This window comes from Erythrolamprus reginae, chromosome 2, assembly GCF_031021105.1.
Source record: "Erythrolamprus reginae isolate rEryReg1 chromosome 2, rEryReg1.hap1, whole genome shotgun sequence".
Lineage (NCBI taxonomy): Eukaryota > Metazoa > Chordata > Lepidosauria > Squamata > Dipsadidae > Erythrolamprus > Erythrolamprus reginae.
In genome coordinates, this window is record NC_091951.1 from 4,466,991 (window position 1) to 4,484,608 (window position 17,618).

Genomic DNA, 17,618 nt, shown 5'->3' on the forward strand with positions numbered 1-17,618 from the left:
AGAGGTTAGTTACAGTGAGCAAAACAAAATATAAAAGGATGGAAAAGTGGTAAAAATCCATTTTAAAAAATGGAGATTGTTCTGCCGGGCTCTCTGATAGGAGCCTCCCGAAAATTCAAGGGTACAAATTTCAGACACACACACGTTTGAAAATTCAAAACAATGTTTTTTATCACAAAATTCAAAATAAACTAAAGCACTCTTTGTATTGCAAAGAGCACTCGTCCCAAAATAACCGGGTAGTCTGTACAAGTTCCTTTAAGCAGTCATTAAGTCCTTAGCTAGCAGCTGTGAAGAAACTGCACACCCCTTCTTCTTCCAACAAGTGAGACACAAACACACACACACGTTGCTCTGCTTTGGTTTCAAAGGCGTGAAAAAGCAACAAAGTCCAGCACACAAGATTCCTGACGAACTGCAACAGATATTCTTCCACAATGGCCAAACCCACACGCTGCTATTTATAGCAGCAGCCCTAATTACTGGAGCCCCACCCAAACACAAGTGGCCTCCCTTATTTCCTGTAATATGTTCTTACTTGGTCTCTTCTACGCATAATTCTGCGCTTGCGTGGGTCCAAAATGTCATCATCTGAATCAATAAAAGATAAGGGAGAATGACTGCCTTGGCTGTGTGCCAAGACCCCCTCTGCCGAGTCACTCCCACCTTCTTCGTCGTCCGAGGAAACTAAACTCTGAACTGATTCTGTCGGCAATAACACAAGTCTGTGACATGTTGAAGTTTCCCCTGCATCCACCTCCCCATTCCTTGGGACAGGAGCTGGGCCAGAGCTAACCACGACAGAGATGATGTCTTATTTTTCTTCCTGTATCTATTTCTTTTTTACTTGTTTGATACCAAACCTTTCATAACCCGTATTTGAAAAAAACAGCTTCAACTGAGCAGCAGCTGAAATATGCCCCCCAATCACAGTGGTTGTGATGGGAGTATAGGTAGGGCTTCATCCTTCATCTTCCTCTTCTAGCCTATTCCAACCAACATGTTTCATAAACCGAGCACTTGCACTAATATATAGTAGTACCTCTAGATACAAGTTTAATTCGTTCCAGAACGGAGCTCGTTTGTCGAACAACTCTTATCTGGAACAAATGGCTTTAGACTTTGTTTTTCCCCTCAGAGATAACCAAAAGCAAGGATTCTTGCGCCACCTAGTGGAAGCTCAGCTCGTATCCCGAATTTGTGCTCGGGTGTTGAAAAGAAATTTCGCTCCCGTCGTGGCTCGTAACTTGGAATACTCGCATGTGGAGCAGCTCGTATCTAGAGGTACTACTGTATGTGTTTTTAGTAACTTTCTCCCAGAATCTAAATGCTCTATGGTTTTTTCCATAGCCAACAAAATACAATAGCCTAGCTCTATGTTGTCCTTTCCTTCTTACTTGAGTAGGAATATGCACCCAAGCAGATGTACCAAATGTATGCAAATAACTTAAGTCAGGTTTCCTTCCAAATCACCAAGTGTATATTTCACCAGTTATGCATTTACATTATTTAAACATGGTTAGCACACATAATATCGAATGACCTAAGTGCTAAAGCCCACTGCAACAATATCACCAAAAAAGCTTCTAGAGTTGTTAACCTGATCCTACGCAGCTTCTGCTCAGGCAATCTCACACTACTCACAAGAGCCTACAAAACTTTTGCCAGACCCATCCTAGACTACTGCTCATCTGTCTGGAACCCATACCACATCTCAGACATCAACACCCTTGAAAATGTCCAAAGATACTTCACCAGAAGAGCCCTTCACTCCTCCACTCGAAACAGAATATCCTACGAAAATAGACTAACAATCCTGGGCCTAGAAAGCCTAGAAATACAGCGCCTAAAACACGATTTGAGTATTGCCCACAAGATCGTATGTGGAACGTCCTACCGGTCAATGACTACTTCAGCTTCAACCGCAACAACACAAGAGCACGCAACAGATTCAAACTTAATACGAACCGCTCCAAACTTGACTGTAAAAAATATGATTTCAACAACTGAGTTATCGAAGCGTGGAACTCATTGCCGGACTCAATAGTGTCAACCCCTAACCCCCAACATTTCTCCCTTAGACTCTCCACGATTGACCTCTCCAGGTTCCTAAGAGGCCAGTAAGGGGCGTACATAAGTGCACTGGTGTGCCTTTCGTCCCCTGTCCAATTGTCTTTCCTTTATCTCACTTATCATATATATTTTCTTTCTTTCATATATCCTCTCCTCTAAGTTCACTTTACCCTTATATATATTACTACATGTCTATTTTTCTTCCCATGTATTTTGTGTATTGGACAAATGAATAAATAAAAATGAATAAATAAAAGCTTCACCCTGGTCTGGCAAAATAATTATTCAGTGGCTTCATTGATGGGATGCGAACTGGGGGGCTGAGTTATAGACCGTTATCTTTGTTATCTAAAGATGCCGCTGCTTCCCCCCTTTTGGGGTGAAGTATTCAGACACAGTTCTTATTAAGCCCAACATTATTTAAACTTTCTATTGCGGAAGAATATATTGTCTCTGCATCTTGTTTTTCCAATTCAATTAGCTCAAGGAAAATCGTTGGTGATGTAACTGAATTCTCAACTTTTAAGAAAAGTATATGCAATTGGTTGCAAGATATTGTTGAGGCTTCATCAATAATCAAACATATTTTCAGATTATTTTCAATAATTTTAATAAACAATTGTCATTGGGGGTTTTTTTTGCAATGAAATCAACTATTTCCCCTGCAGTTTTACATGAATGTAATCCTAGTCCCATACCTAATCCATTTAATCCAACTCATTTTACCTCTGAAAATGGTTTACATCTGTTCTGTCTGGCTCTCTGGTTGACTCCTCCCAAAAATTCACAAGTACAAATTTCAGACACACACACACGTTTGAAAATTCAAAACAATGTTCTTTATAATGAAAATTCACTTAAACCAAGCCCTCTTTTGCTATAGCAAAGAGCACTCGTCTCCAAACAAACTGGTAATTTGTACAAGTCACTTATCAGTTCTGTGATACTTAGCTTGCAGCTGTGAGGCAATTCACAGTCCTTCTTTCACAAAGTGAAACACACTTTGCCCTGGTTTAGTTTCAAAGCGGGGGAAAATCAGCACACAAAAAGTCAAAGTCAGTAAAGCAGTCACGAAACACAAGGATCAGATAATCCTCCACAATGGCCAAACCCACAGGCTGCTATTTATAGCAGCCTCACTAATGACCACAGCCCCACCCAACCACAGCTGGCCCCATTTTCTTTGATAATAATCTCTCAGTTGTTGCCTATGCATCGCTCTCCGCATGTGTGGCTGTATCATTAACTCTTGTTCCGAATCCAAGGAGGAGCTAGATAATTGATCTCCTTCTGAGCTGTCTGCCACACTCTCCCTGTCACTCATGTCTTCTTGGTCAGAGGAGCCTTCATCAGCAGATTCCACCGGGAGCAAAACAGGCCTGCAGCATGTGGATGTCTCCCCCACATCCACAGTCCTTGGGGCAGGAGCTGGGCCAGAGCTAACCACAACAACATCTTTCTCCCAGGCTGTAAACTGTATTAAATACTCTAGACGTAGTTTGTACATATTTTTATTCACCTTATATTTTGCTATTGAAGTTCCTCACATTGTTTTATGTTCTCTTTACAGATGTTATGAGCTCTTGATGAAAAATGTTCTTTCATTTTTTTCCTTAGGGAAGCCTGTTTTACCTCTTTATTTCTCCCTGATGCCTCAATCTGAAAATATTTCCATTCTTTTGACACATGAACACTTCTCATTTTTAGGCAGCCATGTTTTGCACAATACTCGCAACCTAATTTTCTGTTAGAAATTACCAGTCCGTCATATTTTTCTTTAAAATTATTATACTGTTGCACTGTCCAGCATTCAGGAAGACTGTTTTCGATTTTGGAGGTATCGTTATTTATTTCAATAACGGACCGGCTGCTCTCTCCAAGTTGCAGTGGCTGTGCTTGTGACTGTTGTATATCATCCAAGGCCATTTCTGATACAAACGATTCCAATCTTGGTTTCTTATTGATTCTTACTGAAAAATTCTGTTGCCTTTTCATCCTGTTAAGGGCAACTGCAAAAAAGAAATATTAAAAATGTTTTACTTTGGACTCGATTGTGGTTATAAATTGAGGACTACGGTTCCCGTAGTCCCTGTACATGTGAGACAAAGTAACTTACCAAAAACTAGGTGAGCAGCAAAAGCAGCGGAGGAAATAAAAAGAGTGACTGGGAAGGGTCTGTTCTGGGTCCTATTCTTTTTAATATGTTTGTGAGTGACATAGGGGAAGGTCTGGTAGGGAAGGTTTGCCTATTTGCCGATGACTCTAAAGTGTGCAATAGGGTTGATATTCCTGGAGGGGTCTGTAATATGGTAAATGATTTAGCTTATAGTATAAGGGCAGAGTAGATGGACCATGAGGTTTTTTTCTGCCGTCAGTCTTCTATGTTTCTATGTTTCTAAGGATGGGGCGGGGCCAGCCAGTGGAGGGATCAGCCGGGTCGCCGAATTGCACAGTTGGCTACTGATTCTACTACCGTGTTTCCCCGAAAATAAGACACTGTCTCTTATATTAATTTTTGCTTCAAAAGTTGTGCTACGTCTTATTTTCGGGGGGGTGCCTTATATTTCTCAAATAAGACAAATTCACAGGCAGAAAAGCTGACACCCCCAAAGAAAGTGTACCGTACAGTACCTGTCAGTATGGCAAACACACACACAAACAACGGCACTTATATGGTACAACAGTATACTCCCGCTATTGCAGCTTCCGGCCACCAGAGGAACTACAGTCTACGCACTGTAGTGGAGACTGTAATGGCGGTGAGACAGCAGCAGACTATGTCTGCTGTACTGTACGGTACAAAGCGATGGAAGGGGCCAGCAGGGGATGCCACATTATTACGGTACCGCTATGAACAGCTTTGAATGGTGCCGTATGTTTTTCCACCGTACCGTATGTAAACTTGACTACGCCTTATTTTCGGGGGATGCCTTATATTAGCAAATTCTGCAAAACCTCTGACATGCCTTACTTTCGGGGTACGTCTTATTTTCGGGGAAACAGGGTACAGAGGTGGGTTCCTCCCAGTTTGTGCCAGTTCAACTGAACTGGTAGCAAGCTGCTGGTGATGTCATGGAGCCAGTTCGATTTTGTGCTGGTCACGGGGGCCATCTTTTTTTAAAAAAATTTTTTGCATATCTTTTTTCCTCTGTCCATGCGCAGAAGCCAAATCCCGGCAGTGCACATTCGTGCGTACAAAGTGTCCATGCAGCATGACCACGCGACACACAATGCACACGCGGCATGGAGGAAGCAAAACGGCGATGAGGTCAGTTAGAATCAACCCTGTTCTACTGAGCTGGTAGGAACTGGCTGAATCCCACCACTGACCACAACCACCTAATTATAAAAAGCCTAAAATCACCGATCCCTTCATTTTAAATTACAAATGGCAGCATTTCCATAAAGGAGAATATTTGTAGCTCAGGGTTGGAATAGCAATAGCACTGAAACTTATATTTATTTATTTATTGGATTTGTATGCCGCCCCTCTCCGTGGACTCGGGGCGGCTAACAACAGTGATAAAAACAGCATGTAACAATCCAATACTAGAACAATTAAAAAAAACCTTATTATAAAACCAGACATACATACAGACATACCATGCGTAAATTGTAGAGGCCTAGGGGGAAAGAATATCTCAGTTCCCCCATGCCTGATGGCAGAGATGGGTTTTAAGGAGCTTACGAAAGGCAAGGAGGGTGGGGGCAATTCTAATCTCTGGGGGGAGTTAGTTCCAGAGGACCGGGGCCGCCACAGAGAAGGCTCTTCCCCTGGGTCCCGCCAAACGACATTGTTTAGTTGACGGGACCCGGAGAAGGCCCACTCTGTGGGACCTAATCGGTCGCTGGGATTCGTGCGGCAGAAGGCGGTCCCGGAAATAATCTGGTCTGGTGCCATGAAGGGCTTTATAGGTCATAACCAACACTTTGAATTGTGACCGGAAACTGATCGGCAACCAATGCAGACTGCGGAGTGTTGGAGTAATATGGGCATACTTAGAGAAGCCCATGATTGCTCTCGCAGCTGCATTCTGCACGATCTGAAGTTTCCGAACACTTTTCAAAGGTAGCCCCATGTAGAGAGCGTTACAGTAGTTGAGCCTTGAGGTGACGAGGGCATGAGTGACTGTGAGCAGTGACTCCCGGTTCAGATAGGGCCGCAACTGGCGCACCAGGCGAACCTGGGCAAACGCCCCCCCCTCACTACAGCTGAAAGATGGTTCTCTAATGTGAGCTGTGGATTGAGGAGCACGCCCAAGTTGCGGGCCCTCTCTGAGGGGGTTAGTGATTCCCCCCCCCCCCAGGGTTATGGATGGATGGATGGAATTGTCCTTGGGAGGCAGGACCCACAGCCACTCCGTCTTATCCGGGTTGAGCTTGAGTCTGTTGACACCCATCCAGGCCCCAACAGCCTCCAGGCACCGGCACATCACTTCCACTGCTTCACTGACAACTTCATACTGCTTTACTGCCCTCCATAAGCAGTTTCCAGAGTCTGCATATTGTCCCCAACAATCTGAGTCCTCATTCTATCGACCTTGGAAGAATGGAAGGCTGAGTCAACCTTGAGGTGGTGAGGATCAAACTCCTGGCAGTGTGGTGAATTAGCCTTCAATATTGCATTCTAACCATACAGCTGCGAGAGCAGTCATGGGCTTTCCCAAATATGCCCATGTTACTCCAACACTCCGCAGTCTGCATTGGTTGCCGATCAGTTTCCGGTCACAATTCAAAGTCTTGGTCATGACCTATAAAGCCCTTCATGGCATTAGACCAGAATATCTCCGGGACCGCCTCCTGCCGCACGAATCCCAGTGACCGGTTGGTCCCACAGATTTGGTCTCCTCTGGGTCCCGCCGACTAAACATTGTCGTTTTGCGGGACCCAGAGGAAGAGCCTTCTCTGTGGCGGCTCCGACCCTCTGGAATCAGCTCCCCCCAGAGATTAGAACTGCCCCCACCCTCCTTGCCTTTTGTAAACTCCTTAAAACCAACCTCTGTCGTCAAGCGTGGGGGAATTGAAACATCTCCCCCTGCCTGTGTAGTTTTTTGTGTATGATATGACTGTATGTATGTTTTTTATATATTGGGGTTTCTTATTTTTTAGACTTTTAACATGTATTATAGAAACATAGAAGTCTGACGGCAGAAAAAGACCTCCTGGTCCATCTAGTCTGCCCTTATACTATTTTCTGTATTTTATCTTAGGATGGATATATGTTTATCCCAGGCATGTTTAAATTCAGTTACTGTGGATTTATCTACCACGTCTGCTGGAAGTTTGTTTCAAGGATCTACTACTCTTTCAGTAAAATAATATTTTCTCATGTTGCTTTTGATCTTTCCCCCAACTAACTTCAGATTGTGTCCCCTTGTTCTTGTGTTCACTTTCCTATTAAAAACACTTCCCTCCTGGACCTTATTTAACCCTTTAATATATTTAAATGTTTCGATCATGTCCCCCCTTTTCCTTCCGTCCTCCAGACTATACAGATTGAGTTCATTAAGTCTTTCCTGATACGTTTTATGCTTAAGACCTTCCACCATTCTTGTAGCCCGTCTTTGGACCCGTTCAATTTTGTCAATATCTTTTTGTAGGTGAGGTCTCCAGAACTGAACACAGTATTCCAAATGTGGTCTCACCAGCATTCTATATAGCGGGATCATAATCTCCCTCTTCCTGCTTGTTATACCTCTAGCTATGCAGCCAAGCATCCTACTTGCTTTCCCTACTGCCTGACTGCACTGTTCACCCATTTTGAGACTGTCAGAAATCACTACCCCTAAATCCTTTTCTTCTGAAGTATTTGCTAACACAGAACTGCCAATACAATACTCAGATTGAGGATTCCGTTTCCCCAAGTGTATTATTTTACATTTGGAAACATTAAACTGCAGTTTCCATTGCTTTGACCATTTATCTAGTAAAGCTAAATCATTTACCATATTACAGACGCCTCCAGGAATATCAACCCTACTGCACACTTTAGAGTCATCGGCAAATAGGCAAACCTTCCCTACCAAACCTTCCCCTATGTCACTCACAAACATATTAAAAAGAATAGGACCCAGAACAGACCCTTGTGGCACACCGCTTGTAACCTGACTCTGCTCAGAATACTCGCCGTTAACAATAACTCTCTGATGTCTACGCTTCAGCCAGCTGCAAATCCATTGAACTATCCAGGGATTATGTCCAATCTTCACTAATTTATCTATCAGTTCTTTATGTGGAACCGTATCAAAGGCTTTGCTGAAGTCCAGGTAGGCAATATCCACAGCACCACCTTCATCCAACACCTTTGTGACATAGTCAAAGAAATCAATGAGATTAGTCTGACATGATTTGCCTTCAGTAAAGCCATGCTGATTTGGGTCCAATAAGTTTTTGTTTTATAGGTGCTGATTTATCCTCTTTTTGAGTAGAGTCTCCATCATTTTAACTACCACTGATGTCAAGCTAACTGGCCTGTAGTTACCAGCTTCTTCTCTACTGCCCTTCTTGTGGATAGGCACAACACTGGCCATTCTCCAATCCTCAGGAACTTCTCCTGTTAACAAGGATTGGTTAAACAAATCAGTCAGGGGGGTAGCAATGACAGATCTGAGTTCTTTAAGAACTCTGGGGTGGATGCCATCTGGGCCCATTGCCTTATTTATCTTTAATCGTTCAAGTTCTTCTAAGATATCGGCTTCTAAGATCACTGGAGCTGAATCCGTACAGCTGGAAGCAATGCTATATCCCTCTATAGTATTATTTTGTAAGGTGTCTTTTGAGAAAACTGAACAGAAGTAGCTATTGAAATAGTCAGCGATCTCCTTATTCCCTTCAATGCATGTATTATTCCCAGTACTAAGCTTCGTGATGCTATTACAGTATTGTTATTTTAGATCCTAAATATTAGATTTGTCATTATATATTGTTTTTATCATTGCTGTAAGAATAATAATAATAATAATAATAATTGTGCAAAAGAGCTGGGCTTTCTTGAAAGAACTTTATGCAGCTTACAAGCACCTTCCCTTACCTGGTGTGCTGCTCAAATTCTTCCCTTCCTGGGAGATCTTCCAAATAAGCGGTTCCTGGGGAAGATTTATGGGGTTGCTCTTTCCATCCAGATGTTGAGGGTTGGCCCCCGAGAGAGGCCTTTGGACCTGGATAAGAAACACAGAAGTAGATACAAAAAGGACCTGGTGAAATTCGGAATATGTAAAAAACAAAATGAAATAGAAAAAATATGGGCAGGATCTGACAAAAAATTCATAACCAAAATGTATAATTATCTACTAAATTACGAAAATATCGAAGAGATAGTTAAACCTAATATGATAGCTTGGATGACCAACTTTGGCTATGCGATTCAACTGGAAGACTGGGAAAAACTATGGTCAGTAAACTATAAGATGACACTATCAACACCATACAAAGAAAATCTTTATAAAATGTTCTTCCGATGGTATTAGGCGCCAGCGCACTTAGCCAAAATAAATGTAAATGTAAGTAAAAATTTTGGAAGTGCAAAAAAGAGGTAGGAACATACTACCATATTTGGTGGCAATGTAAGGAAGCAAAAAAAAACTTGGACCCAAATTCAGACATGGATGGAAGAAATATTGGATTATAAACTTGAGATAAAACCGGAAATGTATTTATTAGGCATAATCAGAGGCAAACATAGTAAAGAAAACTACTACTTAATAAATCACTTACTCACAGCTGCAAGATTAGCATATGCACAAGTATGGAAACAAGAAAAGACTCCAAACGAAGAAATGGTGATTAAAAAAATATTAGAGTGCGCCAAATTTAGCAAATTAACATACGAGATACAAAACCAACAAAATAAGGACTATTACAGAGTGTGGGAGAAAATATACAACTGGGTGGAAGTTAAGAAAAATTTATAGCAAATAGAATTGTAAAAGATAAATCTTGTAAATATATAAATCGTAAATGTTTAATGTTGTTTTGTATGATGTTTAAATGTTTGTATGTTAAATAAAATAAAAATAAATACAAAAAAAAAGAAACACAGAAGGGGAAATAAAGAGACCACCAGAAGAAAGGAATGATTATTCTTTGCTCTTAGTTTGTGGGGTGGAAAATGTCAAACAATCAATTGTTCCAAACATGTCCTCTAGAAGCCACAACTGGACATCTTCAGAGGAAAAGCCCTTGTGTTAATAATGCCAAAAAATTAAGAACATCAACATATATCAATGTCCCAGAGATGGTGTTTGTAAATGACAACTGGATTTTCTTGGGATTTTTTTTATTTGAAAATGTCTCGCTTCTCACTTTCCTTCTTGGGGAAGAAATAAAATGTCGATCTGGAGAATTGAGAATCTCCATGGACATATATTGTTGTGGTTAGCTCTGGCCCAGCTCCTGCCCCAAGGACTGTGGATGTGGGGGAGACATCCACATGCTGCAGGTCTGTTTTGCCCCCGGTGGAATCTGCTGATGAAGGCTCCTCTGACCAAGAAGACATGAGTGACAGGGAGGAGGAGAGTGTGGCAGACAGCTCAGAAAGAGATCAATTATCTAGCTCCTCCTTGGATTCAGAACAAGAGTTAATGATACAGCCACACATGCGGAGAGCGATGCATAGGCAGCAACAACTGAGAGATTATTATCAAAGAAAATGAGGCCACCTGTGGTTGGGTGGGGCTGTGGTCATTAGTGAGGCTGCTATAAAGAGCAGCCTGTGGGTTTGGCCATTGTGGAGGATTATCTGATCCTTGTGTTTCGTGACTGCTTTGCTGACTTGGACTTTTTGTGTGCTGATTTTTCCCCGCTTTGAACCTAAACCAGAGCAAAATGTGTTTCACTTTGTGAAAGAAGAAGGACTGTGAATTGCCTCACAGCTGCAAGCTAAGTATCACAGAACTGATAAGGGACTTGTACAAATTACCAGTTTGTTTGGAGACAAAGTGCTCTTTGCTATACCAAAAGAGGGCTTGGTTTAAGTGAATTTTCATTATAAAGAACATTGTTTTGAATTTTCAAACGTGGGTGTGTCTGAAATTTGTACCTGTGGATTTTTGGGAGGATTCTACCAGAGAGCCCGACAGAACATATATTAAGATGTATATAAGGCCCCCTTTGGGCTCTGAAAGTCTCTCACCTGCAGTTCGACCTGCTCTTTCTTCTCCTCCACCTGGCTCAGGAGGAAACTTTCCGCCAGGGACACCGCCTGAGAACTGGTCTCAGCTCCACACTCCCGCACCCAGCTCTGCGTCTCTGGGGGGAGAAGGAACAGGAGCTGCTCCAGAACAATCAGGTCCAACATCTGTTCCTTTGTATGTCTTTCTGGCTTCAACCACTGGCGGCAAAGGTGATGGAGTCGGCTGCAAAGTCCCTGGGGACCCTCAGCATTCTGGTAATAGGCCTCCCTGAAGTTTTTGCGCTGGGCCTCCGAGCTGATAGACTCTTCCTCTCCTTCCTCTGGGTTCTGTTCAGTTTTTATCCTGACCTCCGCACAGCTCCCGAACTGAGCAGCAGGATGCCTTAGTCCATCTCCTGCATCTAACGGGTGTTGTCCCTCCATTTTTTCTCTGTTCTCTAATCCAGCTACAAAGGATGCCAACAGCTGCTTGGATCTCCAAGACTGAGGATATGAAACGGGCCAATTTGTCTCCACGGGACTTAAATACCCTGGAGAAATAATAATAATAATTATAATAATAACAATTTATTAGATTTTTAGGCCGCCCCTCTCCGAAGACTCGGGGCGGCTCACAACAACGATAAAAACAATATTATAATGGCACAAATCTAATATTAAAAAACTAAAAACCCTATCATAATTAAAAACCAAACAGCACATACATACCAAACATAAATTATAATAAGCCTGGGGGAAAGATGTCTCAACTCCCCCATGCCTGGCGGTATAGGTGGGTCTTAAGTAGTTTACGGAAGACAAGGAGGGTGGGAGCAGTTCTAATCTCCGGGGGGAGTTGATTCCAGAGGGCCGGGGCCACCACAGAGAAGGCTCTTCCCCTGGGGCCCGCCAGACGACATTGTTTAGTCGACGGGACCCGGAGAAGGCCAACTCTGTGAGACCTTATCGGCCGCTGGGATTCATGTGGTAGCAGGCGGTTCCGGAGGTACTCTGGTCCAATGCCATGTAGGGCTTTAAAGGTCATGACCAACACTTTGAATTGTGACCAGAACTGATCGGCAGCCAATGCAAGCCACGGAGTGTTGTAGATACGTGGGCGAATCTAGGAAGCCCAACAATGGCTCTCGCGGCCGCATTCTGCACGATCTGGAGTTTCCAAACACTTTTCAAAGGTAGCCCCATGTAGAGAGTGTTGCAGTAATCGAACATCGAGGTGATGAGGGCATGAGTGACTGTGAGCAAGGACTCCCTGTCCAAATAGGGCCGCAAATGATGCACCAGGCGAACCTGGGCAAACGCCCTCCTAATCTCGGTACACCAGCTAGCCTTCCCGACATATGAGATTGCTTGGTCCACAAACAAACTTCTACCTGCGAATTTGAAAGAAAAAATAAGATTTCCGAATCCATGATGCATTTTCAGCTGTCTTACACCTCTTTTCAGCTTCCTGGTGGGACTAGGTCAGCGCCGAGAAAGCAAGTAGGTCTCTCTGGTTAGGAGAGGTAGAAGGAAAATCTTCTACCCTATCTATCTATCTATCTATCTATCTATCTATCTATCTATCTATCTATCTATCTATCATCTGTCTATCTATCTATCTACCGTGTTTCCCCGAAAGTAAGACAGTGTCTTACTTTCTTTTTACCCCCAAAAGCCCCACTACGTCTTACTTTTGGGGTATGTCTTACATTGGAAAAAAATTGAAAGGGTTGCGTTCCTGAAGGCATCTCCCCAGAGTCCAGAAGGGCACGCGTGGAGCCGCAGACGCGTGTCGGGGAAGCGTGTGTCTGGAGGGGAGGAGCCGCTCTGCGCAGTTGGGCAGCCCCACCTGCCTGCCGGAAAGGAGGCGGGCGAAGGAGGGCGCAGCTCCGGCCGCTCGCCTCGGAGCCGGTCGGACTCGCTGGCCGCTTGCAGCCGAGCCTCAGCAGGGGAAGAGGTGGTGGCGCCGCGGCGAGGCGAAGGGTGCGCGGGGAGCTGCCGGAAAGGAGGCGGGCGAAGGAGGGCGCAGCTCTGGCCGCTCACCTCGGAGCCAGTCGGCCTCGCTGGCCGCTTGCAGCCGAGCCTCGGCAGGGGAAGAGGCGGTGGCGCCGCGGCGAGGCGAAAGTGAGGGGTGCGTGGGGAGCTGCCGGAAAGGAGGCGGGCGAAGGAGGGCGCAGCTCCGGCCGCTCGCCTTGGAGCCGGTCGGCCTCACTGGCCGTTTGCAGCCGAGCCTCAGCAGGGGAAGAGGCGGTGGCGCCGCGGCGAGGCGAAGGGCGCGCGGGGAGCTTGGAAGCGACGTCATCGGGCTCCCCCCCCCGGCAATACCCCAGTGTTTCCCCGAAAGTAAGACATATGTCTTACTTTCGGGGTACGGCTTATATTAGCCGACCCCCCCTGAAACCCCCGATACGTCTTACAATCGGGGGTGTCTTACTATCGGGGAAACACGGTATCGATCTATCTATCTATCTATCTATCTATCTATCTATCTATCTATCTATCTATCTATCTATCTATCTATTCAATACATAAATACATAGGAAGAAAAATAGACATGTGGTAATATATATAAGGGTAAAAGTGAACTTAGAGGAGAGGACATATGACAGGAAGAGAATATATATGATAGGTGAAAGAGAGGAAAGACAATTGGACAGGGGACGAAAGGCACACCAGTGCACTTATGTACGCCCCTTACTGGCCTCTTAGGAACCTGGAGAGGTCAATCGTGGAGAGTCTAAGGGAGAAGTGTTGGGGGTTGACACAATTGACTCCGGTAATGAGTTCCACGCTTCGATAACTCGATTGTTGAAATCATATTTTTTACAGTCAAGTTTGGAGCAGTTAATATTAAATTTGAATCTGTTGCGTGCTCTTGTGTTATTGCGATTGAAACTGAAGTAGTCATTGACCGGTATGATCTTGTGGGCAATACTGTACTCAAATCGTGTTTTAGGCGCCGTAGTTCTAGGCTTTCTAGGCCCAGGATTGTTAGTCTATTTCCGTAGGATATTCTGTTTCGAGTGGAGGAGTGAAGGGCTCTTCTGGTGAAATATCTTTGGACATTTTCAAGGGTGTTGATGTCTGAGATGTGGTAGGGGTTCCAGACAGATGAGCAGTAGTCTAGGATGGGTCTGGCATAGATAACTAGATAACATCAACAATGCTAATGGAGATTCCAGGGTTTAGACCTTCTCCAGAAATACCAGTGTGGCTCCCACCACCTGACCCCAGCCCTTGGAGTGGAATCCAGCATTTTGGGGGAAAGGGGAAGTCCTTTGCTTACTCCAACTCCCATTCAGGGGCACCAGCCTGAAAATGATGAGTGGGACCTCGTCGAAACGTCGCCAGAAATTTCTGAATGCTACACGGGAAGAAACCCGAATATACCAAGACCGTCATACACACACACACACACACACACACACACACACACTTCCTCTTGGGCAGTGTCCCACACCTCAATCACGTGGGGTCACTGTCCTCTCCCTTCTCCCCTGAAATCTTCAGCCTTTTGAGCCCTTCCTGGCAAAGAGGCTGCCGGATGGCAGGTTTCACACCCAGCCCATTGCAAATAGCAGAAATACATTTCCAGCTCCCCCTCTCCCTGGAGTGGAATTCATCATTTGGGGGGAGGAGGCAGGGGTCCTGCTTGTCTCTTGTAATGCAAGCCTCCCCCCCCTTTCCCCACTCCCATTTAGGGGCTTTCTCAGGAAATGGGGAGGGAGGGAGATAAAGGGCTCCCCCAGATCCCCTCCTCCTTTCTGGGGATGATGCTGTGTTTTCTCCATCGCAATGTTTCCCAACTTTGGCCACTTTATTTGGACTTCAAATTCTTCTCTTCTGAAGTTTTTGCTAACACAGAACTGCCAATACAATACTCAGATTGAGGATTCCTTTTCCCCAAGTGCATTACTTTAATGTTTCCAAATGTAAAATAATGCACTTGGGGAAAAGGAATCCTCAATCTGAGTGTTGCATTGGCAGTTCTGTGTTAGCAAAAACTTCAGAGAAGGATTTAGGGGTAGGGATTTCTGACAGTCTCAAAATGGGTGAGCAGTGTGGTCGGGCGGTAGGAAAAGCAAGTAGGATGCTTGGCTGCATAGCTAGAGGTATAACAAGAGGAAGAGAGAGAGAGAGATCCCCTTATATAGAGCGCTGGTGAGACCACATTGGAATAATACTGTGTCCAGTTCTGGAGACCTCACCTACAAAAAGATATTGACAAAATTGAAGGGGTCCAAAGACGGGCTACAAGAATGGTGGAAGGTCTTAAGCATAAAACGTATCAGGAAAGACTTAATGAACTCCATCTATATAGTCTGGAGGACAGAAGGAAAAGGGGAGACATGATCGAAACATTTAAATATGTCAAAGGGTTAAATAAGGTTCAGGAGGGAAGTGTTTTTAATAGGAAAGTGAACACAAGAACAAGGGGACACAATCTGAAGTTGGAGGAAAGATCAAAAGCAACGTGAGAAAATATTATTTTACTGAAATAGTAGTAGATCCTTGGAACAAACTTCCAGCAGACATGGTTGGAAATCCACAGGAACTGAATTTAAACATGCCTGGGATAAACATATATCCATCCTAAGATAAAATACAGAAAATAGTATAAGGGCAGACTAGATGGACCATGAGGTCTTTTTCTGCCGTCAGTCTTCTATGTTTCAATTCCCAGAATTCCCCAGCTAGCGAATGCTGGCTGGGGAATTCTGGGAGTTGAAGTCCAGATACCTTCAAGTGGTCAAGGTTGGGAAACACTGCTCCACTGGTCTGAAATTCGGTGTCCGCCCCCTCACCCCCCACCCGCCGGCACATGCATGCAAAGGGAGGGCAGGGGAACACGCCCCCCCTTGCTAGGATTCCAAAGACTGGATGAGGCCTTTGCAAGACCCCCCCCCCTTGCAAGTCCCAGCATGAGCCTTCCCACCCCCTCCACTACGCAGCGCCCATTACCTGCAAGCCTTTCCTGAAGTTGTAGCGGAAGAGCCCAAGAGGGAACCGAGTGGCACAGTCCTAGAGAGGCCAGCGTTTCAGTGACATCATCACCCATCTGAAAAAATCCCAAGGTTTGAATCCGGTCAAAGTTTCTGCGCACGCTCTGTTTCTTCCTGAAATTTCTTAGGCCGTCAGTCCCCTTTTGGATTCCCCCGCCCCTTTCCCCCCCCCAGAGCGCGCCCCCTGGTGGTTACTGTGCACCATTTATTTTTATTTAATTATTTAGTCCAATACATAATACACATTGAAGAGAATAGATATGTAATAATATAAATAAAGAAAAGAATAGAAGATATAAAAGTATAGGTGAACATATTTGAAAGGGAGAAAAGATATATGAATAAAGGAGAGACAATTGGACAAGGGACGGAAGGCACACTGGTGCACTTATGCACGCCCCTTACTGACCTCTAAGGAACCTGGAGAGGTCAACCGTGGAGAGTCTAAGGGGAAAATGTTGGAGGTTAGGGGTTGACACTACTGAGTCCGGTAATGAGTTCCACGCTTTGACAACTCGGTTGCTCAAGTCATATTTTTTTACAGTCAAGTTTGGAGTGGTTGCGTGCTCTTGTGTTGTTGCGGTTGAAGCTGAAGTAGTCATTGACAGGTAGAACGTTGCAGCATATGATCTTGTGGGCAATACTTAGGTCGTGTTTGAGGCAACGTAGTTCTAAGCTTTCTAGACCTAGGATTGATAGTCTGCTTTCGTAGGGTCTTCTGTTTCGAGTGGAGGAATGAATGCAGAGCGGAACTCCCTTGCAAAGATGACGTTTTTTGCAGGAGGGGGCTCAGCATTTATTTATTTATTATTATTTATCTATCTATCTATCTATCTATCTATCTATCTATCTATCTATCTATCTATCTATCTATCTATCTATCTATAGGACTCGCAGTGCACCAGTTGCGACCCTATTTGGACCGTGAGTCACTGTTCACAGTCACTCATGCCCTCATCACCTCGAGGTTCGACTACTGTAATGCTCTCTACATGGGGCTACCTTTGAAAAGTGTTCGGAAACTTCAGATCGTGCAGAAATTAATACATCTTTGAGTTTGTTCAATTCAGTTTTTATTTGAATTGAACAAACTCAAAGATGTATTAATTTCTAATGGATTCGAAAGGAAAACAATTACAAACCTAATAAAAAAAGAGACACCCCCCAAAAATCAAGACCAAGAACAGGATAATGGTACCACCCTCCTCCCTTACATCAAGGGCACCACAGACAAAATTAGTAAAATTCTACATAAACATATCAAAACTTCATTTGTCACTAACCAAAAAATATCAAACATCCTAAGAAACCCAAAAGATAAAATCCGACTAGAACACCAAGGAATCTATGAAATCCCTTGCAAAACATGTGCAGCCACATACATTGGACAAACCAATCGAAGAGTGAGCGCACACATTGCAGAACATAAGAAT

At 44.1% G+C, this 17,618-nt stretch overlaps 1 protein-coding gene across 1 annotated transcript; it reads right to left on the reverse strand.

The window, feature by feature from the left end:
* Positions 1–2,666: 2,666 nt before the first annotated feature.
* On the reverse strand, positions 2,667–16,290 carry LOC139162925 (zinc finger and SCAN domain-containing protein 31-like). The gene is made up of 4 exons (XM_070743842.1): positions 16,145–16,290; positions 11,204–11,733; positions 9,104–9,230; positions 2,667–4,082 (listed from the first exon to the last, which is right to left on the reverse strand). The coding sequence occupies exons 1-4, from the start codon at positions 16,239–16,241 to the stop codon at positions 3,604–3,606; spliced, it is 1,233 nt and encodes a 410-aa protein (XP_070599943.1). The 5' UTR covers positions 16,242–16,290; the 3' UTR covers positions 2,667–3,603.
* Between the last annotated feature and the right edge of the window lie 1,328 nt (positions 16,291–17,618).